General features: G+C 47.0%; 1 protein-coding gene across 1 annotated transcript in view; it reads left to right on the plus strand.

The window, feature by feature from the left end:
- The first annotated feature begins 1,955 nt into the window (after positions 1-1,955).
- USP39 (ubiquitin specific peptidase 39) overlaps positions 1,956-24,252 on the plus strand; it is a 42,434-nt gene continuing 20,137 nt past the window's right edge. Inside the window, exons 1-7 of the mRNA XM_066267602.1 lie at positions 1,956-2,338; positions 8,844-8,913; positions 13,103-13,197; positions 14,203-14,339; positions 17,023-17,175; positions 19,770-19,995; positions 22,933-23,010. Of these exons, the coding sequence (XP_066123699.1) occupies positions 2,068-2,338; positions 8,844-8,913; positions 13,103-13,197; positions 14,203-14,339; positions 17,023-17,175; positions 19,770-19,995; positions 22,933-23,010 (1,030 nt within the window). The 5' untranslated portion in view covers positions 1,956-2,067. The remainder of the gene's footprint in view (positions 2,339-8,843; positions 8,914-13,102; positions 13,198-14,202; positions 14,340-17,022; positions 17,176-19,769; positions 19,996-22,932; positions 23,011-24,252) is intronic.

The following is a 24,252-nucleotide window of genomic DNA, read 5'->3' on the forward strand; positions in this document are numbered from 1 at the left end:
GTGTGGTTCATTGTATGCCCCCAATACCTCAGTAAAACTGTGCAAATGAAGTAGTTCTGGGTCGTGAAAGGCACAGGCCCTAAAGTCTCAGCTTTCTCTTTTTTTTTCTTTATTTCTCTGAAGCCGGAAACGGAGAGAGACAGTCAGACAGACTCCCGCATGCGCCCGACTGGGATCCACCCGGCACACCCACCAGGGGCAACGCTCTGCCCACCAGGGGGCGATGCTCTGCCCCTCAGGTCTGCCGCGACCAGAGCCACTCTAGCGCCTGGGGCAGAGGCCAAGGAGCCATCCCCAGCGCCCGGGCCATCTTTGCTCCAATGGAGCCTTGGCTGCGGCAGGGGAAGAGAGAGACAGAGAGGAAGGGGGGGGGGAGTGGAGAAGCAAATGGGCGCTTCTCCTATGTGCCCTGGCCGGGAATCGAACCCGGGTTCCTCGCACGCCAGGCCGACGCTCTACCGCTGAGCCAACCGGCCAGGGCCAGCTTTATGAGCACCACTGCAAGTCCCCTCTGTTTCATGTTTTCGTTTTCTTTTCTTTTTCCTGAAGCTAGAAACGGGGAGAGATAGTCAGACAGACTCCCGCATGCGCCTGCCCGACCTGGACCCACCGGCACCCCCACAAGGGGGAGACGCTCTGCCCACCAGGGGGCGATGCTTTGCCCCTCCAGGGCGTCGCTTTGCCGTGACCAGAGCCACTCTAGCGCCTGGGGCAGAGGCCAAGGAGCCATCCCCAGCGCCCGGGCCATCTTTGCTCCAATGGAGCCTCGGATGGAGCCTCAGCTGCGGGAGGGGAAGAGAGAGAGAGAGAGAGAGAGAGAGAGAGAGAGAGGAAGGAGAGGGGGAGGGGTGGAGAAGGAGAGGGGGAGAGGTGGAGAAGCAGATGGGCGCTTCTCCTGTGTGCCCTGGCCGGGAATCGAACCCGGGACTTCTGCACGCCAGGCTGACGCTCTACCGCTGAGCCAACCGGCCAGGGCCTCATGTTTTCGTTTTCGAGTGATAACAAGAATAACCTTCTGCCCTGGCCGGTTGGCTCAGCGGTAGAGCGTCGGCCTGGCGTGCGGGGGACCCGGGTTCGATTCCCGGCCAGGGCACACAGGAGAAGCGCCCATTTGCTTCTCCACCCCCACCCCCTCCTTCCTCTCTGTCTCTCTCTTCCCCTCCCGCAGCCAAGGCTCCATTGGAGCAAAGATGGCCCGGGCGCTGGGGATGGCTCCTTGGCCTCTGCCCCAGGCGCTAGAGTGGCTCTGGTCGCGGCAGAGCGATGCCCCGGATGGGCAGAGCACCGCCCCCTGGTGGGCAAAGTGTCGCCCCTGGTGGGCGTGCCGGGTGGATCCCGGTCGGGCGCATGCGGGAGTCTGTCTGACTGTCTCTCCCCATTTCCACCTTCAGAAAAAAAAAAAAAAAAAGAATAACCTTCTTAATGTGGAATATGATAGATACCAGGTTGCTGCAGGCAGGGGATGATTTGGGAATGTCGCCTGGTTCTTCCATAGAAGGGCATCGGTCCCCAAAGAGTGGAGACTGTGGAGATTAACCCCAATTTTGGTTTCATGGCACAGTGTATCTTGAAGAAATAGGCCCAATGAGAGCTTTTGTTGAATTAAAAAACTTTTAAAAGTTGATTTTGAGAGCAAGAAAAACACTGATTCATTATTTCACTTATTTATTACACATTCATTGGTTGATTCTTGTATGTGCCCTGGCTGAGGCTCAAACTTACAACCTTGGCATATGGGTAGGATGCTCTAACTAAGTTAAGCTACTTGGCCAGGACAACAGCTTCTTTTATCCAGAAATTCCGCAGCCTGTAAAAAGTTCCAGCCTCTTTAAACTAGAAATTTCGGGTAAGGTGGCAATAGGCCCACAGATCGTTCTCAGCTGCGCACGCAGCCACAAAGAGGCCGTGAAAGGCGCAGTACTTCCCAGTTTTCTGTGGTGCGATTTGTCCCTATCGGCCACTCGTAGAGAGCCTTGGGCTGGATAACAGCGCTGCTTCTGATTGGTTACTTGACGCGCGCTCCAGCGTGCCAGGCCCCTACTTGGGGCAACTCTACCCGTAGTGGCGATGTCCGGCCGGGCCAAGCGGGAGTCTCGTGGTTCTTCTACCCGCGGGAAGCGCGAATCCGAATCACGGGTCAGCTCGGGTCGCGTCAAGCGGGAGCGAGATCGGGAGCGGGAGACCGACGCGCCGAGCTTCCGGGGCAGCCCTGTGCGCGTGAAGCGGGAGGTCGAGCCGGCGAGCGCGCGCGAGGCCCAGGCGCCGGTTCTGCCGGCTGTGCGGGTGAAGCGGGAGCGCGAGGCGGAAGAAGACTCCGAACCTGAGCGGGAGGTGCGAGGTGCGCGGGGCCGGGCTGGGCTCGGGCTCTCCTATCGTTCTTCTTTTTTCCTCTTTCCAACCTTTCCAACCCGGGGAAAATCCACACTTCACCGGTATCCGCGCCACGACTCGCGACTGCGTCTTAATGAGGATAGCGCGTCTTAATAATAACCATGGTTACAGTGTTTTATAACAACAATAATCTCAGTAGCTTTCCTTTATCGAATGCCTAAGGCGGGCCAGATGTTGTGATAACTATTTTACAGGTGTCGTCTTCTTTAGTTTTTACAACACATCTGAGAATTGAGTCTTCATATAATTTCTGGAATTAGACTATTCAGACCGAGAGCCTGAACGCTGGGGACCTGCACCTGTTATCCCGGCTGCAGCAGCCAGGTCTGGATTCTAACCCTGACTCTTGAGACTGAGTCACTGTGGTTTGGGAAAGTGAGTTTCACATGTTTGTTTCTCTGCAAGTTGGTGGAAGTAGTGCTGGAATTCATGACTTTTGAGAGTCTTTCTAACAACTGCCAATGTCTCTCCCCCCACCCGCCCCCTATGGCTGCACCCCTTTCCTTTGTACTCGTTCAGCTTCTCTTGGTAATTTCCAATTTGTTGACATTGTACTAATCATTATACTGGTTTCTACCACCTCTGAAACTTTTCCTGTTTATCTCAGGTACATCTTTTGCTTCCCTGAACTTGGAACTCTTGATTTGAACATACAGTGTGTCCGTAAAGTCATGGTGCACTTTTGACCAGTCACAGGAAAGCGACAAAAGACGATAGAAATGTGAAATCACCAAATAAAAGGAAAACCCTCCCAGTTTCTGTAGGATGATGTGGCAGTATGTGCGCATGCGCAGGTGATGACGTAACACCGTGTATACAGTGGAGCAGCCCACGGCCCTGCCAGTCGAGATGTGGACGGTACAGAGGAAAGTTCAGTGTGTTCTGTGGCTTGCTAAATTTGAATCCATGACCAAAGTGCAACATGAATATCAGCGCGTTTATAATGAAGCGCCACCACATAGGAATAACATTACTCGGTGGGATAAGCAGTTGAAGGAAGCCGGCAGTTTGGTGGAGAAACTCCGTTCTGGTAGGCCATCAGTCAATGACGAGTCTGTAGAGGCTATATGGGATAGCTACCTAAGGAGCCCTAAAAAATCTGTGCGTGAGCCCACATCGATCTGCACTGAATAGGTATGAAACTGGGAGGGTTTTCCTTTTATTTGGTGCAGATTTCACATTTCTATCTTTTGTTGCTTTCCTGTGACCGATCAAAAGTGCACCATGACTTTACGGACACACTGTATTTCTATATACTTTTTTCCTGTTGAGTTCGTAGGACCCTACAGAAGTAGCAGATGAATGGTGTTACCAGGTTGGCCACCTGCTAAGATCAGGGTTTGGTAGGGAGGTGTTTCTCATTCTTCAAGATTTTATAATTCTGCATCTGGTCTTGGTTTTCCAAATGTGATTATAGTCTTACAGTAACTGTTAAATTTCTTGCTCAGGGTTCTGTGTTTTGACATATTTTTGCATTACATACAGGATTCAGAGTAGTACCTTGCTCATAGAAAGTGCTTGATATTCTCTGAATAGATAATAATTTCAGGGTATTTTCTGTTTACTGAAATACTCTGTCAGCCTTAGGACCACACACTCATTTTTTTAATTCTGGGAACGTAAATTGTGTCTTAGATATTTTGTGTAGTTGTGGTATGGAGATTGTTTTCTATGGGACACACTAAGATCCCAGTTGCTGTCACTGTTTTGTCTTTTTCAAAAATTTTCCTTTTTCTGCAGTAGATCGCAGATACTAAGATGGACTGAATGTAATGCAGAAGTACAATGTAAAGAAGAGTGGATGTACTTTTGAATCTACCATTTGTCAAGAGTTAGTTAGGCAGGGTCTCTGATTTTACGCTGTTTTGCAATCCACCAAAGTAGCCCGTCACAGTTTCATGGATGCTGAAGGAAGACATGGGAAGGTTGGGCCTCAGACAATATATTACAGTAGTAACAGTAGCCAGAATATATAATTGGGATAATTTCCCAGTCATTTCCCACAGTGCAATAGGAAGGGAACCCAGTGGTACCTCTGCAGGAGAGGAACTCTGAATTTTATTTATTTATTTATTTTTTACAGAGACAGAGAGAGAGTCAGAGAGATAGACAGGGACAGACAGACAGGAACGGAGAGATGAGAAACATCAATCATTAGTTTTTCATTGCGCATTGCGACACCTTAGTTGTTCATTGATTGCTTTCTCATATGTGACTTGACCTTGGGCCTTCAGCAGACCGAGTGACCCCTTGCTTGAGCCAGCGACCTTGGGTCCAAGCTGGTGAGCTTTGCTCAAACCAGATGAGCCTGCGCTCAAACTGGCGACCTGGGGGTCTTGAACCTGGGTCCTCCGCATCCCAATCCTACACTCTATCCACTGCACCAACGCCTGGTCAGGCGAGGAACTCTGAATTTAGAGGGTGTGATCTTATTTTTGTGATGGAGACAGAATCAGAGAGAAGGGACAGACAGGAAGGGAGAGGAGAATGCTTCCTTCCTATCAATGGTTCGTTGCAGCTCCTTAGTTGTTCATTGATTGTTTTCTCATATGTGCCTTGACCAAGGGGGCTACAGCCGAGTGAGTGACGCCTTGTTCGAGGCAGCGACCTTGGTTTTAAGCCAGGAAATTTGGGCTTCAAGCCAGCAACGTTGAGGCTCAAGCCAGTGACCATGGGATCATATTCATGATCCTACTCTCAAGCCAGAGACCCCATGCTTAACGTGGATGAGCCTGTGCTCAAGCCAGTGACCTTGGGGTTTTGAACCTGGGTCCTTTGCATTCCAGTCCAAAGCTCTGTCCACTGCACCATTTCCTGGTCAAGCTGATCTTTTTTTTATTTTTTTAAAGGGGGGAAGAGAGAGAGAGAGAGACAGACAGACAGACAGGAAGGGAGAGAAATGAGAAGCATCAACTCATAGTTGCTTCAGTTCAGTTCTTTGATTGCTTCTCATAGGTGCCTTGACTGGGGGACTCCAGCCAAACCAGTGACCCCTTGCTCAAGCTAGCAATTTTGGGCTTCAAGCCAGTGACCTTGGGATCATGTTGATCCTGTGCTCAAGCTGGCAAGCCTGCACTCAAGCTGGATGAGCCTTGCTTAAGTCAGATATCTCCTGGTTTTGAACCTGGTACCTCAGCGTCCCAGGTCAATACTTAAGAGAGCCTGAATCTTTACAGAGACAGAGAGAGTCAGAGAGAGGGACAGACAGACAGGAACGGAGAGATAAGAAGCATCAATTATTAGTTTCTCATTGCGCATTGCTACACCTTAGTTGTTCATTGATTGCTTTCTCATATGTGCCTTGACTGCGGGCCTTCAGCAGACTGAGTAACCCCTTGCTGGAGCCAGCGACCTTGGGTCCAAGCTGGTGAACTTTTGCTCAAACCAGATGAGCCTGCGCTCAAGCTGGCGACCTTGGGGTCTCGAACCTGGGTCCTTACACATCCCAGTCCAACACTCTATCCACTGCGCCACTGCCTGGTCAGGCGAGCCTGAATCTTTTATGAGCTAACATTGAGATTGCCTCCCCTTTGCTCTGTAGGGAGATACTATCTCTGTCTTCCAAAGTGGTTGCTCTACAAACATACTTGACAAGATAGTCTGTGGAGAATTGTTTCCTAATACTGTTCAGCTTAAAAAGTGGGTCATCTCCAGAAATGTAGAAGCTCTCATAGGCCCCTTCCCAGTTGTATTTGCCTTCTTTGTTTAGGTAATCACTTCTGAATTTTTTTCTAATCACTTCTGCTTTTATTATAGTTTTATTTCATATATATATATATTTTTGTGTGTGTGTGTGTGACAGAGACAGGGACAGATAGAGACAGATAAGAAAGGAAAGAGATAAGCATCAATTCTTTGTTGTGGCTCCTTAGTCCCTTAGTTGTTCATTGGTTGCTTTCTCATATGTGCCTTTTTTATTTATTTATTTTTTATTTTTATTTTTTACAGAGACAGAGTCAGAGAGGGATAGATAGGGACAGACAGACAGGAACGAAGAGAGATGAGAAGCATCAATCATCAGTTTTTTGTTGCAACACCTTAGTTGTTCATTGATTGCTTTCTCATATGTGCCTTGACCGTGGGCCTTCAGCAGACCGAGTAACCCCTTGTTTGAGCCAGCGACCTTGGGTCCAAGCTGGTGAGCTTTGCTCAAACCAGATGAGCCCGTGCTCAAACTGGCGACCTCAGGGTCTCGAACCTGGGTCCTCCGCATTCCAGTCTGATGCTCTATCCACTGCACCACTGCCTGGTCAGGCTATATGTGCCTTGATGGGATGGGGGCTACAGCAGAGCAAGTGACCCCTTGCTCAAGCCAGTGACCTTTGGGCTCAAGCTGGTGACCATGGGGTCATGTCTATGATCCCACGCTCAAGCTAGCAACCCTGCGTTCAAGCCAGCTGATCTCGGGGTTTTGAATCTGGGTCCTCTGCGTCCCAGTCCAACGCTCTATCCACTGTGCCACCGCATGGTCAGGCTTATGTATGTATTTTAAGTAAAACTTTTATTTTGTGTTTGATATAAATGGAATCACACAGTATGTAGTCTTCTGATTTGCCTTTTTGTTTTGTGAGCCATATTTTTGGGATTCATCTAGATAGATGTTCACAGCTACATAGTGTTCCATTAATGATATTACAAAATATATTTCTCCATTTTATTTGTAGTGAACATTTGGATTGTTTCCAGTTTAGGCTCTTTCAAATATTGCTGCTGTAATATTTTCTTAAACTTTTTTTTTTTTTGTATTTTCCTGAATTGAGAAGCAAGGAGGCAGAGAGACAGACTCCTGCATGCGCCCGACTGGAATCCACCCATCATGCCCACCAGAGGGCAATGCTTGTCCCATTTGGGGCGTTACTCCATTGCGGCCCGAGCCATAGCACCTGAGGTGGAGGGCATGGAGCCGTCCTCAGTGCCGGGGCCAACATTGCTCCAGAGGAGCCTTGGCTGCGGGAGGAGAAGAGAGAGAGAGAAAGGAGAGGGGAAGGGTGGAGAAGCAGATGGATGCTTCTCCTGTGTTCCCTGGCCGGGAATCGAACCCGGGACTTCCATGCACCGGGCTGATGCTCTACCGCTGAGCCTACCCGCCAGGGCCTAAACATTATTATTATTTTTAAGATTTTATTTATTAATCTTTTTGGAGAGGGGTGGGAGAGAGTGAAAGAGAATGAAAGAGGGGGAGAGTGAGAAAGAAGGGGGAGAGGTGGGAAGCATCTACTCATGGTAGTTGCTTCCTGTATGTGCCTTGACCTGGCAAGCCCATGGATTTGAACTGGCAACCTCAGCATTCCAGGTTGACCCTTTATCCACTGTGTCACTACAGGTCTATAATTTTTAGTAAAATATTCCTGGTACATGTGTGCAAAAATTTCTCTATGGTATATAAACAGAAGTGAGATTTTCTTCTGCATATTTTCAGCTTAGCTTTGATCTTGCTCTGCTGTTTTCCAAGAGGTTGTAACAATTCTCACTCCCACCGGCTGTATATGAGCTTTCTCATTGCTCCACATAGTCGCCAACATTTGGAATTTTTTAATTTAATTTTTTCTTTTGGTAGATATAAGGTGGTATATCATTGTGCAAGGAGATTTGCATTTTCTTTTCTTTTTTTAAAAAAAGATTTTATTGATTTTACAAAGATAGGAGTGGGAGGGATAAGAATCAACTCATAGTCGCTTCACTTTATAATCCGTATTTTTTTAAAAATTTTATTTATTTTTTACAGAGACAGAGAGTGAGTCAAAGAGAGGGATAGACAGACAGGAACGGAGAGAGATGAGAAGAATCAATCATTAAGTTTTTTATTGCGCATTGCAATACCTTACTTGTTCATTAATTGCTTTCTCATATGTGCCTTGACCGCAGGCCTTCAGCAGACTGAGTGACCCCCCCCTTTTTTTTTTAAATTTTATTTATTTATTCATTTTAGAGAGGAGAGAGAGTTAGAGTGAGAGAGAGAGAGAGAGAGAGAGAGAAAGGGGGGAGGAGCAGGAAGCATCATCTCCCATATATGCCTTGAGCAGGCAAGCCCAGGGTTTTGAACCGGTAACCTCAGCATTCCAGGTCAACGCTTTATCCACTGCGCCACCACAGTTCAGACCCGAGTAACCCCTTGCTGGAGCCAGCGACCTTTGGTCCAAGCTGGTGGGCTTTTTGCTCAAACCAGATGAGCCTATGCTCAAGCTGGCGACCTCGGGGTCTCGAACCTGGGTCCTCCACATCCCAGTCCGACGCTCTATCCACTGCGCCACCGCCTGGTCAGGCCGTATTTGTTGGTTATATGTGTTTCAAACATATTCTCTCAGTTTGTGGGTTGTTCCATTAGTGGGCTTTTTTGGGTGTTGCCAGCTCACATGTATAGGAGCTCCCTTGATTGATTAATATTTTCCCCTTTCTGTTTCTTTGTTTTACTGGTATTAACACTGAGTATGGGTTTCCAATTTTCCTTTTAGCAAAGAATGGCCGCGTGGATTCTGAGGACCGGAGGAGCCGCCACTGCCCGTACCTGGATACCATTAATAGGTCAGTAGGACGGGAAGGCTGAGGGCGGCGCAAGTGGAATCTATGCAGGAAGCTCTTTGTAATGCCCATTGAACAGCACATTAAAAATTTTATTTCTTTTTAAAGATTTCTGCCCAGAAAATTGTGCTTCACGTCATGTTTATTAATCTTCACTCTTCAGTTATAAGTATCAGAGGGCATGTTTTATGGTGGGCATAGGCATAAAGAGCCTTTAGTGCCTGACCAGGCAGTGGCGCAGTGGATAGAGCGTCAGACTGGGATGCAGAGGAATGAGGTCCGAGACCCCGAGGTCTCCAGCTTGAGCGCGGGCTCATCTGGTTTGAGCAAAGCTCACCAGCTTGGACCCAAGGTCGCTGGCTCAAGCAAGGGGTTACTCAGTCTGCTTTGGCCCCCCCCAGTCGGGGCACATATGAGAAAGCAATCAATGAACAAGTAAGGTGGCCCAGCGAAGCATTGATGCTTCTCATCTCTCTCCATTCCTGTCTGTCCCTATCTGCCTCTCTCTCTGACTCTCTATCTCTGTCACAAAAAAAAGAGCTTTTAGCTCATTTTCAATTGGTGTGATAAAATAATGGGATACATGGTATCAATGACAGTAGCAAATTTAAATATTTATTGAGCGCCACTGTGTGCTAGATACTACTCTAGGTGCATGGGATTTGGCAGAGAAAAATAGACAAAAATATATCCTAATGCAGAGGTAGCTACCTTATCCTGGTACTTTTTCTCTGATTCCAGATGATATCTTGAGGCTTTTTTTTTTTTTTTTACAGAGACAGAGAGTCAGAGAGAGGGATAGACAGGAACAGAGAGATGAGAAGTATCAATCATTAGTTTTTCATTGCGCATTGCGACACTTTAGTTGTTCATTGATTGCTTTCTTATATGTGCCTGACTGCGGGCCTTCAGCAGACCGAGTAACCCCTTGCTTGAGCCAGCGACCTTGGGTCCAAGCTTGTGAGCTTTTGCTCAAACCAGATGAGCCCGCGCTCAAGCTGGAGACCTTGGGGTCTTGAACCTGGGTCCTCGGCATCCCAGTTCGATGCTCTATCCACTGCGCCACCACCTGGTCAGGCTATCTTGAGGCTTTTTAATTTACAGATATCTAGAAGCTGTCCATTGTTATAGGCACAAGCCACTTGTGGCTGTTTAGCATTTGAAATATGGCTTTAGGAAGTGGACTTTAAATTTAGTTTTAACTATTTTAAATTGAAATGTCAACAGTTACCTTTTTTTTTTTTTTTTTACAGAGACAGAGAGAGGGACAGACAGACAGGAACGGAAAGATGAGAAGCATCAATCATTAGTTTTTCGTTGCGCACTTGCAACACCTTAATTGTTCATTGATTGCCTTCTTATACGTGCCTTGACTGCAGGCCTTTAGCAGACCAAGTAACCCCTTCCTTGAGCCAGTGACCTTGGGCTCAAGCTGGTGAGCTTTTGTTCAAACCAGATGAGCCCGTGCTCAAGCTGGCGACCTCGGAGTTTTGAACCTGGGTCTTCTGCATCCCAGTCCAACGCTCTATCCACTGCGCCACCACCCAGTCAGGCTCAACAGCTACCTTTGACTAGTGGTTCCTTTAATGGACAGTGCAGCTTTACCAGGACCATAATCAATTAATTAGTTTATATTTGAGAAGGAATTTCTTTGTCATCTGTGGATGTAGTGGAGGTAAATCTTTTTGTCCGTTACTCTCCCAGAACTCAAGTACCATTACTTTGAGTACGCTTGAACAAGTAGATCTATTTGTAGTTATTTCTTTAATATCTTTCTGAGACTAGAGGAGATCAGGTGAATTCAGGTTGGTATGGCCATAGATTATTTCCCTAATATTATTTTATTTTATTTTATTTTTTGACAGAGACAGAATCAGAGAGGACAGATAGGGACAGACAGGAAGGGAGAGAGATGAGAAGCATCAATTCTTTTTTTTTTTTTTTTAGACAGAGACTCAGAGAGAGGGATAGATAGGGACAGACAGACAGGAACAGAGAGAGATAAGAAGCATCAATTATCAGTTTTTCGTTGCGACACCTTAGTTCACTGATTACTTTCTCATATGTGCCTTGACCGTGGGGCTACAGCAGAGCCAGTGACCCCTCATTCAAGCTGGTGAGCTCGTTCTCAAGCCAGTGACCTTGGGATTTCTTTTTTTTTTTTTTTTTTTTTTTGTATTTTTCTGAAGTTGGAAACGGGGAGGCAGTCAGACAGACTCTCATATGTGCCTGACTGGGATCCACCCGGCACACCCACCAGGGGGCGATGCTCTGCCCATCTGGGGCGTTGCTCTGTTGTAACCAGAGCCATTCTAGCTCCTGAGGCAGAGGCCACAGAGCCATCCTCAGTGCCCGGGCCAACTTTGCTCCAATGGAGCTTTGGCTGCGGGAGGGGAAGAGAGAGACAGAGAGGAAGGAGAGGGGGAGGGGTGGAGAAGCAGATGGGCGCCTCTCCTGAGTGCCCTGGCCGGGAATTGAACTCAAGACTTCTGCACGCCAGGCTGACGCTCTACCACTGAGCCAACCGGCAAGGGCTGACTTTGGGGTTTCAAACCTGGGTCATCTGCGTCCCAGTCTGACACTACCCACTGTGCTCCCACCTGCTCAGGTTCCTTAATATTCTTTAGGCTTCATTTTTACTCTTATAGGTAAAAATAATTTTTTCTTTTCTTTTTTTTTTTTTTATTAAGTGAGAATGTGAGTGGTGGGGAGGCAGAGAGTCAGACTCTTGCATGTGCCTCTACTGGGATCCACCCAGCAAGCTCACTAGGTGATGCTCTGCCCATCAGGGATTGCTTCTCTGTTGCTTGGCAACTGAGCTATTCTAGTGCCTGGGACGAGGCCATGGAGCTATCCTCAGTGCCCAGGCCAACTCACTTGAACCACTCCAGCCATGGCTACAGTGTGTGTGTGTGGGGGGGGGGGGTGAGAGAGAGAGAGAGGGAGAGAGAGAAAAGGGTGGGTGGAGAAGCAGGTGGTCGCTTCTCCTGTGTGTCCTGAGGGAATTGATCCCAGGACTTCCACATGCAGGGCCAACGCTCTACCAGCCAACCAGCCAGGGCTTAATTTTTTTTTTTTTTTCAGAGACAGAGAGAGTCAGAGAGAGGGATAGACAGGGACAGACAGACAGGAACGGAGAGACGAGAAGCATTAATCATTAGTTTTTCATTGCGTGTTGCAACACCTTAGTTGTTCATTGATTGCTTTCTCATATGGGCCTTGACCACGGGCCTTCAGCAGACTGAGTAACCCCTTGCTCGAGCCAGCGACCTTGGGTCCAAGCTGGTGAGCTTTTTGCTCAAACCAGATGAGCTTGCGCTCAAGCTGGTGACCTCGGGGTCTCGAACCTGGGTCCTCGACATCCCAGTCCAACACTCTATCTGGTCAGGCTTAATTTCCCTTTTTTTTTTTTTCTTCATTTTGTTTTTTTTTCCAAAGCTGGAAATGGGAAGGCAGTCAGACAGACTCCCGCATGCGCCCGACCGGGATCCACCCGGCATGCCCACCAGGGGACGATGCTCTGCCCATCTGGGCCGTCGCTCTGTTGCAACCAGAGCCATTCTAGTGCCTGAGGCAGAGGCCACAGAGCCATCCTCAGCACCCGGACCAACTTGCTCCAATGGAGCCTTGGATGCGGGAGGGGAAGAGAGAGACAGAGAGGAAGGAGAGGGGGAGGGGTGGAGTAGCAGATGGGCGCTTCTCCTGTGTGCCCTGGCCGAGAATCGAACCCGGGACTCCTGCACGCCTGGCCGATGCTCTACCACTGAGCCAGCCGGCCAGGACCTTAATTTTCTTTTATAAAAAGGTTTATTCACCTTTTTATGTCTTTCCACCCCTTGTCTTTTATTTTGGAATTCTGCTCTGGTCCTACTACTTTACTTCTATGGCTTTCCGTCCAGAGGAAGTGACTGCAATGGAATGTTCTCAACCGGTTATAAGTACTGAAAATAGGGTACCTGGCTCTGTGTGTGTGGTGGAGATGCCTGGACACTGCTCCGGGGCTTGATGCCTGTAGGCTCTATATTACAGGTCTAGGTGAGGAGTAGCTAATATCCCCATGGTTTATATGGTTATTGAACCGTTCTCAGGATGTTCTGTGAAATTGTGGACCATGGAGCCAGTGCTGCTTCACTTGGGTGCTTTCCTAAAGGTCCGTCTCTATGAATTGCCTGTTTTGTTTTGGTTTTCCTAGGAGTGTGCTGGACTTTGACTTTGAGAAACTGTGCTCCATCTCCCTCTCTCACATCAATGCCTATGCCTGTCTGGTGTGTGGCAAGTACTTTCAGGGTAAGTCAGTGTTTGCATTATAAACTTACTAAGCTCTAAGCACTAGCCTCAGGTCTGCGCTGGAGAGATATTTTTTAAAGAAACTAAGCTACTGTTTAGAGTCATGTTTAATAATCCCTATCTTTGTTCCTAGGATATTGAAATGCTCTTAGAAAATTAATAGAAGGTTGTCTGGTTGGTCAGAACCTGAATCTATATGAAAAGGGGAAAGAGTTATGTGCATATGTTATATTAATATATAGTATGTACAGAGTTATCCCTAATTGCTGACAATATATGAATTTAACTTGTATGTATATAGACATGCACACACACACATGTGTACTGCTCACAAAATGTAGGGGATATTTTATAATGAATATGAAGCGATAAAATATCCCCTACTTTTTAATTTTTTTTACAGGGACAAAGAGAGAGTCACAGAGAGGGACAGATAGGGACAGACAGGAACGGAGAGAGATGAGAAGCATTAGTCATCAGTTTTTCGTTGTGACAACTTAGTTTATTGATTGCTTTCTCATATGTGCCTTGACCGTGGGCCTTTAGCAGACCGAGTGACCCCTTGCTCAAACCAGTGACCTTGGGTCCAAGCTGGTAAGCTTTGCTCAAACCAGATGAGCCTACACTCAAGCTGGTGACCCCGGGGTTTTGAACCTAGGTCCTCTGCATCCCAGTCCAGCACTCATTCCACTGCGCCACTGCCTGGTCAGGCTATCCCCTACTTTTTGTGAGCAGTATATTTCATATTCATATGTAAGAAATTGGTTTCCCCACCAGTGTCTCATGCCATCTAGGGAATAAATGAACTATTGTGCCATCTTTCTTGCTAACTTTTGTATGAGAAAAGTTCATGTGGGAGATTTATTTTCTGGATGGTATAGTATTGATATATACTTTGTTTTTGCTGATTTAACACATTCCTGCACAAAATAATGAAAGGAAAATCAAGCTTGGTCTCTGCTTTCCTGGAATATGCCCTTTACAGCTTTTCATTCTTCCTTACAGGCCGGGGTTTGAAGTCTCATGCCTACATTCACAGTGTACAGTTCAGCCACCATGTCTTCCTCAACCTCCACACCCTCAAGTTTTACTGCCTTCCAGACAACTATGAGATCATTGATTCCTCGCTGGAGGATATCACGGTGCGTGTCCCGGGGGATGGCTTGCTGCCAGTTCTGAGAACCATTGCAGGTATCCTGGGATCTGTTCTGCCTAGGCAGGGATCTCAGCCCCTTCGTCCTTTGTCTCAGTCTTCTTTCCCTTTGGGAGGAAGTGGGGAAACCAAGTAAGGTCAGGATTCGTAGTTATGTCCTGTACTGTGCAACCTAGCCATTATTCCTGCTTTTACTGTCCATGTTAGGGCTGTAACAATACTGGTTACTTATTGATTGGAGTCAAAGCATTTTTATGGATAAGTTATCTTTCACAGTTGGAGTAAGGATGTGAATTGGGCTGGGCATAGGACATTGGATACCAAGCTGCATTCCCGTTCCTAGCTACTTTTGACATGATGTGGCTAGGGTGGCCGCCCTGTCCCATCTCTGGGCTCCTGTTTGTGACCTGTGCCAAGAGTGACTGAACTTGAGTGGAAAGTTCTCTTGGCCTTTGATTAATGTTGGAACTTTTTTTTTTCTTTCCAAGTGAGAGATGGGGAGATAGAGAGACAGATTCCTAAGTGCGCCCTAATCAGGATCCACCCAGCAACCCCCATCTGGGGCCGATGCTCAAATCACTTGAGCTATCCTCTGTGCCTGGGCTGATGCTCAAACCAGTAGAGAGGGGAAGAGAGAGAGAAGGGAGAGAGGGAGGGAAAGAGAAGCAGATGGTCGCTTCTCTTGTGTGCCCTGACTGGGGATCGAACTTGGGACATTCATACACTGGGCTGACACTATGCACTCAGCAAACTGGCCAGGGCCAGTGTTGGAGCTTTTGATTATTATCTTTTTGAGCAAGTGGCTCTATATTCATTGTGCTGAATGCTCTGTTCTTTCTTTGTTTTTTATAGTATGTTTATTAAACTTGGGGACAGTGAAACAAGGAAAGGCTTAAGATAGAAGAAGCAACAGGCTGCTTTGGCTCACTTGCAAGTCAGAGGAAAAGGGGCTTTGGATTCAGGTTCTGGGGGTCAGCCTGGGATGAGCTGCTGCTGCCCTTGCTCCCCTGGCTGCAGGTCTTGTCGGGACCATTGGAGTTTCAGAGATGCACAGCTGTGGGGGAAGAGGAAGAAGGGAAGAATAGGGGAAAGGAAAGGCATGGGCATGTTCTCAGAGGGAGAGCTGCTGAACAATATGTTTTTTAGGAAAGCTTGTTCAGTGTTTGAAATATTCCTTATGCTACTTTTATAACTTTTATAGATATACTAATAGTTGAAGTTAAAGTGGTTATGGACAGTATTTACAGAGGGGGAAACTTAGATCAATTCAAGGTTTAAAAGGGAGTTAGTGGCAACCTCTGTCCAACCTGTGATGTGACACATGAAGCTCTGGGACTGGGAAGGGTCTGATCCTGCCCCTGCAACCCCAGGGAGTCATGAGGTCTCGGTCCTGCACCCTGGGGGGAGGCGCTCCTGCTTGGCACTGGGTCCCCATGCGGGCTCTGTGAAGGCTTACTCTAGACTCAGTCCCTTCCTGCCACAGAGACTGGAGTGTCCTGTCTCTTCTGACGGGGCTTTATCATGGGGTTGGCTGAACCTGAGGTTTGAGGAAAACCCCGAGATTCAGTGATTTTGGATCAAACATGGAGTTGCACTTCTCGATTAGTGAAGTGGAGATGGCCTATTCTATGGTGCATCAGTCTTTATACCAGTTGTTGGGAGCTCTTTCAGTGTGTGGTGAGATGTTTATGACCAAAGGGTTTTTAAATTTTATTTATTTATTTTGTATTTTCCTGAAGCTAGAAACCGGGAGAGACAGGCAGACTCCCGCATGCGCCCGACCGGGATCCACCCGGCACGCCCACCATGGGGCAATGCTCTGCCCCTCTGGGGCATTGCTCTGTTGCGACCAGAGCCACTCTAGCGCCTGGGGCAGAGGCCAAGGAGCCATCCCCAGCGCCCGGGCCATCTTTGCTCCAATGGAGCCTTGGCTGCGGGAGGGGAAGAGAGAGACAGAGAGGAAGAAGAGGGGGAGGGGTGGAGAAGCAGATGGGCGCCTCTTCTGTGTGCCCTGGCCGGGAATCAAACCTGGGACTTCTGCACGCCAGGCTGACGCTCTACCACTGAGCCAACCAGCCAGGGCTTTTTATTTATTTTTATTTTTATTTTTTTGTATTTTTCTGAAGCTGGAAACGGGGAGAGACAGTCAGACAGACTCCCGTATGCGCCCCACCGGCATCTACCTGGCACGCCCACCAGGGGGCGATGCTCTGCCCACCAGGGGGTGATGCTCTGCCCCTCCGGGGCGTCGCTCTGCCGAGACCAGAGCCACTCTAGCACCTGGGGCAGAGGCCAAGGAGCCATCCCCAGCGCCCGGGCCATCTTTGCTCCAATGGAGCCTTGGCTGCGGGAGGGGAAGAGAGAGACAGAGAGGAAGGAGGGGGTGTGGAGAAGCAAATGGGCGCTTCTCCTATGTGCCCTGGCCGGAAATCGAACCTGGGTACCCCACACACCAGGCCGACGCTCTACTGCTGAGCCAACCGGCCAGGGCCTATGACCAAAGGGTTTTTTTGTTTTTTTTTTTTTTTTTTTTTTTGTTTTTTTTGGTTTTTTTTTTTTGGTTTTTTTTTTTTTTGGTTTTTTTGTTTTTGGTGGAACTTGCTGTTCTACTTATATTTTGTGAACTCTGCAAACAACCCTAAAACAACTTAGAGTTTTCTTTTGCTTTGCAGTATGTGTTGAAGCCCACTTTCACAAAGCAGCAGATTGCAAACCTGGACAAGCAAGCCAAACTGTCCCGGGCATATGATGGCACCACTTACCTGCCAGGTATTGTGGGCCTGAATAACATAAAGGCCAACGACTATGCCAACGCTGTTCTTCAGGTAGGATCAAGATGGGAACATGAGGGAGAGGCGTAGCATGGGGATACTGCAGAAGCCAGCCAAGAGATGACTGCCTCTGATAGAGTGCAGTCAGATGGTTCCGACCCTGTCTTACTGAGGACTCTAGTTCTGCACTGAGTAGAACATTCCTATGTCTGCTCAAGGTGCTGCTGCCAAATGGTGAGGCGTTTTCCAGCCTCTGGGCTCAGGGCCTCTGGAGCTGTCAGGAAATGAGAGCTAGAATCTCTGTGTGGCCTCGCAATACCCAATAAAAAACATGCATACTAGGTGATGCTTTTTTTTTTTTTTTTTTTTACAGGGACAGAGAGAGAGTCAGAGAGAGGAATAGATAGGGACAGACAGGAATGGAGAGAGATGAGAAGCATCAATCATCAGATTTTCGTTGCAACAGCTTAGTTGTTCATTGATTGCTTTCTCATATGTGCCTTGACTGTGGGCCTTCAGCAGACCGAGTAACCCCCTGCTGGAGCCAGTGACCTTGGGTCCAAGCTTCCAAGCCGGTGAGCTTTTGCTCAAACTAGATGAACCTGCATTCAAGCTGGCGACCTCAAGGTCTCAAACCTGGGTCTTCCGCATCCCAGTCCGATGCTCTATCCACTGCGCCACCGCTTGGTCAGGCAGGTGATGCATTTTTTTATATTGCAGATGTTCATTGTGCCAGCTGTCAGATGTCTTGGTCCTGCCTATTGCTTAAGTCCTGAGGTGGGAAAGGCAGAAAGTGGAAGTTGTCCTATTTGCAATTAAGGTTCTTATTTTAAAAATTATATAAGCAATATGTATACATTTTAGAAAAATTAGAAAATATTGGTAAGCATAAGAACATTTAAAATAATCCTGCTATACCAAAAAAAATTGATTAAAAATTTGTAAGCATGAGCCTGACCAAGCGGTGGCACAGTGGATAGAATGTCGGACTGAGACATGGAGGACCAAAATTTTGAGGTTGCTGGCTTGAGTGCAGGCTCACCACTTGAGCACAGGGTTGCTGGCTTGAGTGTGGGATTATAGACATGACCCCATGGTATAGGCTTGAGCCCAAGGTTGCTGGCTTGAGCAAGGGTTCACTCACTTTGCTGGAAACCCCCCCATCAAGGCAATCAGTGAACAACTAAGGTGCTTCAGTGAAGAATTGATGCTTCTTATCTCTCTCCCTTCCCATCTGTTCCTCTATCTCTCTCTGTCTTTGTCTCTTTTGTAAAAAAAAATTGTAAACACGAATACTTCTTGAGGGGGAAAAAGATGTAGAAAGTATTAAGTGAAAGCGTAATTCCTTTCTTTCCTAGTACTTTGTCCTGGGAGAGTTTACAGTATATAGATCTCTAGAACTTTTTTCTAAACATACACACATACATGCATAATATGTATTTTGTCATGTGGTAATATCGTTATTTGGCTATTCCAAATTGCTAGATAAAAATTTTAACTTGTCTCATTTTTTTATTACTAGTGTTACAGTGAGCATCCTTCTACTTCTAGTCTTGTACTTTATGTGACAGTGTTATATTTTGTAGTATTTTTTTTAACTTTTACTTTTTTTTTCTTTTCCAAGTGAGAGGAGGCGAGATAGACTCCCACATGCACCCTGACTGGGATCCACCTGGCAACCCCTGTGTGGGGCTGATGCTCTGCCCATCTGGGGCCAAGCTCACAACTGAGCTGTTTTTAGCACCTGAGGCTAAGGCTCCATGGAGCCAACCTGGGGCCGATGTGCTCAAACCAGTCGAGTCTTGGCAATGGGAGGGGAAGAGAGAGAGGGAGAGAGAAAGAGTGAGAGGACAGAGGGAGGGGTGGAGAAACAGATGGTTGCTCCTCCTGTGTGCCCTGACTGGGAATAGAACTTGGGACATCTACATGCCAGGCCAATGCTCTATAATTGAGCCAACTGGCCAGGGCTGATTTTAATATTATCTTAATGTGCATTGGAGAGATGGGGTAACTGTGGGTCCATATAGTTATCTCTGCCTCAGCCAAATGGGTAATGAAGAGCATTTGAGTTTCTAGCTTTTAATTCATTTTGAATCCAAACATGGTCACAGGCTTAGTTAGTGTAAACAAAGGAAATTATTAAATAAGCTGATCAGTGGGTAGGAATTTGAGTACCTTTAAAAAAAAACAACTCATTTGTCCTATTCACATTAACGAAGTGTGCAGAATAGGACTTTGTGTGAAACTCAATATGAAAGATGTTGCTGTAACATGAATTCTGAATGTCACTGTTGACTTCTGACTTTTTTTAAAATTAATTTTAATGGGGTGACATAGATCAATCAGGGTACATAGGTTCAGAGAAAACATCTCCAGGTTATTTTGACATTTGATTCTGTTGCATACCCATCACCCAAAGTCAAATTGTCCTGTCACCGTCTATCTGGTTTTCTTTGTGTGTTCTCCCTCCTCGCCTCCCCCCCCCCCAACCACCACACTCTTGTCCATGTCCCCGAGTCTCATTTGATTTCTGACTCTTGAAGGCTGTTGCAGGCACAGCTCTATTGGAAGAACTTTAGTTGGAAGAGTTTGGCTCTCACAGGCCTTGCAAAGGGGCATTAGATTAATCAAGAGTGTTTGATTTCCAGGCTCTGTCTAATGTCCCTCCCCTCCGGAACTACTTCCTGGAAGAAGACAATTACAGGAACATCAAGCGTCCTCCAGGGGATATCATGTTCTTGTTGGTCCAGCGTTTTGGAGAGCTGATGAGAAAACTCTGGAACCCTCGAAATTTCAAGGCACATGTTTCTCCCCATGAGATGCTTCAGGCTGTTGTCCTTTGCAGCAAGAAGACATTTCAGATCACCAAGCAAGGTAAGGAGCAAGGCATTCATATTTTTTTACTTCAGGGCAACAAAACTAGTTTGATGAACAAATTTACTTCCAGTTCACATCAAACCATATAGTAGCTAGAGTGAGTGTCCAGTGGATAGCTTGGTTAGGTTCCACACTATTTTTTCATCAGCCTGCCCTGGTCAGGTTCCCAAGACAGTTCAGGTGGCTAGAAAGTCTAACTTGGAAAACTAACATGTATGGCTCAGGTGAAGAGCAGGAGGCTGGGAAGAGACACCAGCCCTTCCTAAGCACCTGCCAGCTTTGCTCCTCATTTTGTTTTGTTGCAGAATAGAATATTCTGGTGAACTATTCTGACTGTTTTCATCCCTCCAACCCCAGTTAGGTTTTGCCAGATGAGTGAAGTGGACACTTTGTAGCTCTTATTTATTCTTTTTTTTTTTTTTTTAGAGAGGAGAGGGAGAGACAGAGAGAGAGAAGGGGGGGGGGAGGAGCTGGAAGCATCAACTCCCATATGTGCCTTGACCAGGCAAGCCCAGGGTTTTGAACCGGCGACCTCAGCATTTCCAGGTCGACGTTTTATCCACTGCGCCACCACAGGTCAGGCTTTGTAGCTCTTAGTACCTAGATCTGTGTAGTGTCCTCTAGCATTTAATGTCAGTTATTTGCCATTCATTCATTGCCGGGGTCCAGCCCCGGGGGGGGATCCAGGGGTCCCACAGGAGGAGACGGCGTCGGCGAAAATGGAGTGAGAGAGCCGGATTCTTTTCTTTCTCTTTATTCTCTGGTTAGCATTTACTGCCAGGCATCTCTGTCAAATGCTAGTATAGCTCCCTTTTTATACACACACACTGAGTTACAATTACATGGTGTTAATTATTGCTTCTGTTTCACTGTGTTTACATGTTTCCGGATAACAGTTAATTTATTTCTATAAATTACAAACCAGGTAGCAAATCATTCAAAGTATAAAATAACTTGAATAGTGATAACAACATCGATAAAAGCTTTTAAGGTATTAGTACTAATAGTTAACTAACTTTACTGCTGTTGTGAGTTAAGGGGCAGAGAGAGATTAGCAGACGAGATTATTAAGGACTAACAATGGACCACCATTTGCTCAGGTAAATGGCTTTGAGTTTAAGCAGTGTCCTACTTTTTCTCACAAGATTCTAAAAGGCTTGCCTATAAAGAAATTGACATAACATTAAGAGTAGCTTTCACCCAAAGATATACAGAGTGCACTTGCAAGATAGCCTAGTAGCAACATAAGACTGTTATTACTTCTATGGATTTTCCTATGGATTTCTCTCATTATCAAAGAATTTTGGAAAGTATGTAAATCTTATGAGAACATCTCATTGAGAAAGCCTAGCAATTGCCTTTAGTCAAAAGACAATTCTCTTAGTAAAACATTCTTTTCTTGCTGACTACGCTCTCATCCTAGGCCACACAATGGGCCATTCTACTATACCTTACCTAAGATACTATTGTCTAGTCAAATATTACTTATTTATTATATTTAAACACTAGTTAAGTTCTGACTCTATTCTTCTCAGAGTATACCACTATCTGCAGATCAAATAAGCAAGAAGAAAGGAATGTTTCTTTACTCTATCACATGAAAAGGCTAGGGAGGAAAAATGTTGAATTAAGTGAAGGCCGAAAGGTGCTCTGTGCACAGCCACTGCCTCCTACCCATTCACAAGTCACAATCTATTCTTTCTAACATGATTAAGAAGGAATTCTCCTACAGACTTAACCCTTTACGAGGGATATCATAGCCAGCCTCTTATGTCTATGAGCCTAGTTCAAGGGGCTTACAGGCTTTTCTGTGGAACTCACACCCTCTGTCTCATTTCCAAAGAAATCACTACGAATCTACAGGGAAAGCACGGTACTATTATCCCTGTGCCATAAATAATAGCACACACCCAGAAAAGGGGGGATATAAGGCCAGATTAATTCAAAAAGTCAAAGGGGGAAGTATCGTTGTGTCTCTCTGGTTGACTTCGTCAACCCGCAGCCATTGGTCTTCTCTGCTGTGATTTTGTCAATCAGCAGTTTTTGATCTTCTTCTGCTGTGACCTTGTCAGCCAGCAGTTGTGGGTCTTCTCCTGCTGTGACCTTGTCAGCCAGCAGTTGTTGATCGGCTCCCGACAGTTCATGTTGCTAGTAAGTTCTGGAGTTGCAGGGGTAAGAAACAATTTTTCTCTTCCAGAAGCTCCCATCACAGTGGGGAAAATAGTTGTGTAAAAAGGTGTTTATAGGGTGTTGAGTGCTGAGGAAGCAAAGTGTGCTGTGTGGGAGGGAGCATGAAACAGGGACCCCACTGGAATTTGTGGGAGGTGTGCTGGGCATCAGAGAGGAGGAAGAGATGGCTGAGTTTTAGGTAGAGGGGAGGCAGGTCTGAGGCATTTCAGCTAGAGGGGATGCTGCTGACAGATGCATGGAAGTGCCTGGCCCAGGCAGAAGACTGCAGTTAGCTGGATTCCTGGACTCCCAGGGGAAAATGAGTGGAGGTGGGGAGGAAGGGGTCAGATTGTTGGGTTTATGTACCACTTGTAAGGAGCTTGGATATATCCTGACAGTAATAGGGAGTCAGTGAAGACTTTTAAGCAAAGGTATGACATCAGATAAATGTTTAAAAACATTATCCTGGGTGAGGAGTGACAGAAGTTCAGTAATGGCTTTTGGTGGGTGATGAGATACAGGTTTGGAGTAGAGATGATAATGGAAAGTCCTGGTTGGATCAGAGAGCCTCAGAAGAGAGTAAAGATTGGAAGATGAAGAGCTTGACCTTGAACATTTAATGGCCAGATGGAGGAGGATGCCCAGGGGATGGGATGGCATGGCCCTGAGGAAGGAGGAAACCAGGAACATGGAGCAGGCCGCAGTGCATGGTTTGGGCTGTCATATTGCTTCCCAGCCTCAAAACGTTCCTCTCTTCTTTTCCAGGAGATGGAGTCGACTTTTTGTCCTGGTTTCTGAATGCGCTACACTCAGCCCTGGGGGGCACGAAGAAGAAAAAGAAGAGTAAGTCATTGCATTTTGTAAAAGAGAGCTCTGTTTTGTTTGCTTCCTTTTAAGAACACTTTGAAGCTTCCTATCCTTTTATTTTTATTTTATTTTATTTTACAGGGACAGAGAGAGATAGAGGGATAGACAGAGACTGACAGGAACGGAGAGAGATGAGAAGCATCAATCATCAGTTTTTCAGTTTTTTGTTGCGACACCTTAGTTGTTCATTGATTGCTTTCTCATATGTGTCTTGACCGCGGGCCTTCAGCAGACCCAGTAACCCCTTGCTGAAGCTAGTGACCTTGGGTCCAAGCTGGTGAGCTTTTTTTTTTTTTGCTCAAGCCAGATGAGCCTGCGCTCAAGCTGGCAACCTTGGGGTCTCGAACCTGGGTCCTTCCACGTCCCAGTCCAACACTCTATCCACTGTGCCACCGCCTGGTCAGGCTCCGATCCTTTTATAATTAACTATCTTTTTGTGCAGGGGTGATATTATGGACATGTGGGCTAAATTTTGTTCTTGAATAGGTCTCTATTTTTCTTTTTTTTTTTTTTTTCTTTTCTGAAGCTGGAAACGGGGAGAGACAGTCAGACAGACTCCCGCATGCGCCCGACCAGGATCCACCCGGCACGCCCACCAGGGGCGATGCTCTGCCCACCAGGGGGCGATGCTCTGCCCCTCCGGGGCGTTGCTCTGCTGTGACCAGAGCCACTCTAGCGCCCGGGGCAGAGGCCAAGCAGCCATCCCCAGCGTCCGGGCTATCTTTGCTCCAGTGGAGCCTTGGCTGCGGGAGGGGAAGAGAGAGACAGAGAGGAAGGGGGGGGGGTGGAGAAGCAAATGGGCGCCTCTCCTATGTGCCCTGGCCGGGAATCGAACCCGGGTCCCCCGCACGCCAGGCCGACGCTCTACCGCTGAGCCAACCAGCCAGGGCCTCTCTATTTTTCTTTATTAGAATACATACAGCTTACAAAAATTAGGGGATATTTCAAAATATCCCCTAATTTTTGTGAGCTGTATATTTCTAGCTAATAGAATTTTTTTTTTTTTTTGGTATTTTTCTGAAGCTAGAAACGGGGAGAGACAGACAGACAGACTCCCACATGCGCCTGACCGGGATCCACCCGGCACGCCCACCAGGGGGCGACGCTCTGCCCACCAGGGGGCGATGCTCTGCCCCTCCGGGGCATCGCTCTGTTGCGACCAGAGCCACTCTTGTGCCTGGGGCAGAGGCCAAGGAGCCATCCCCAGCGCCCGGGCCA

Source organism: Saccopteryx bilineata, chromosome 3, assembly GCF_036850765.1.
Source record: "Saccopteryx bilineata isolate mSacBil1 chromosome 3, mSacBil1_pri_phased_curated, whole genome shotgun sequence".
Taxonomy (NCBI): domain Eukaryota; kingdom Metazoa; phylum Chordata; class Mammalia; order Chiroptera; family Emballonuridae; genus Saccopteryx; species Saccopteryx bilineata.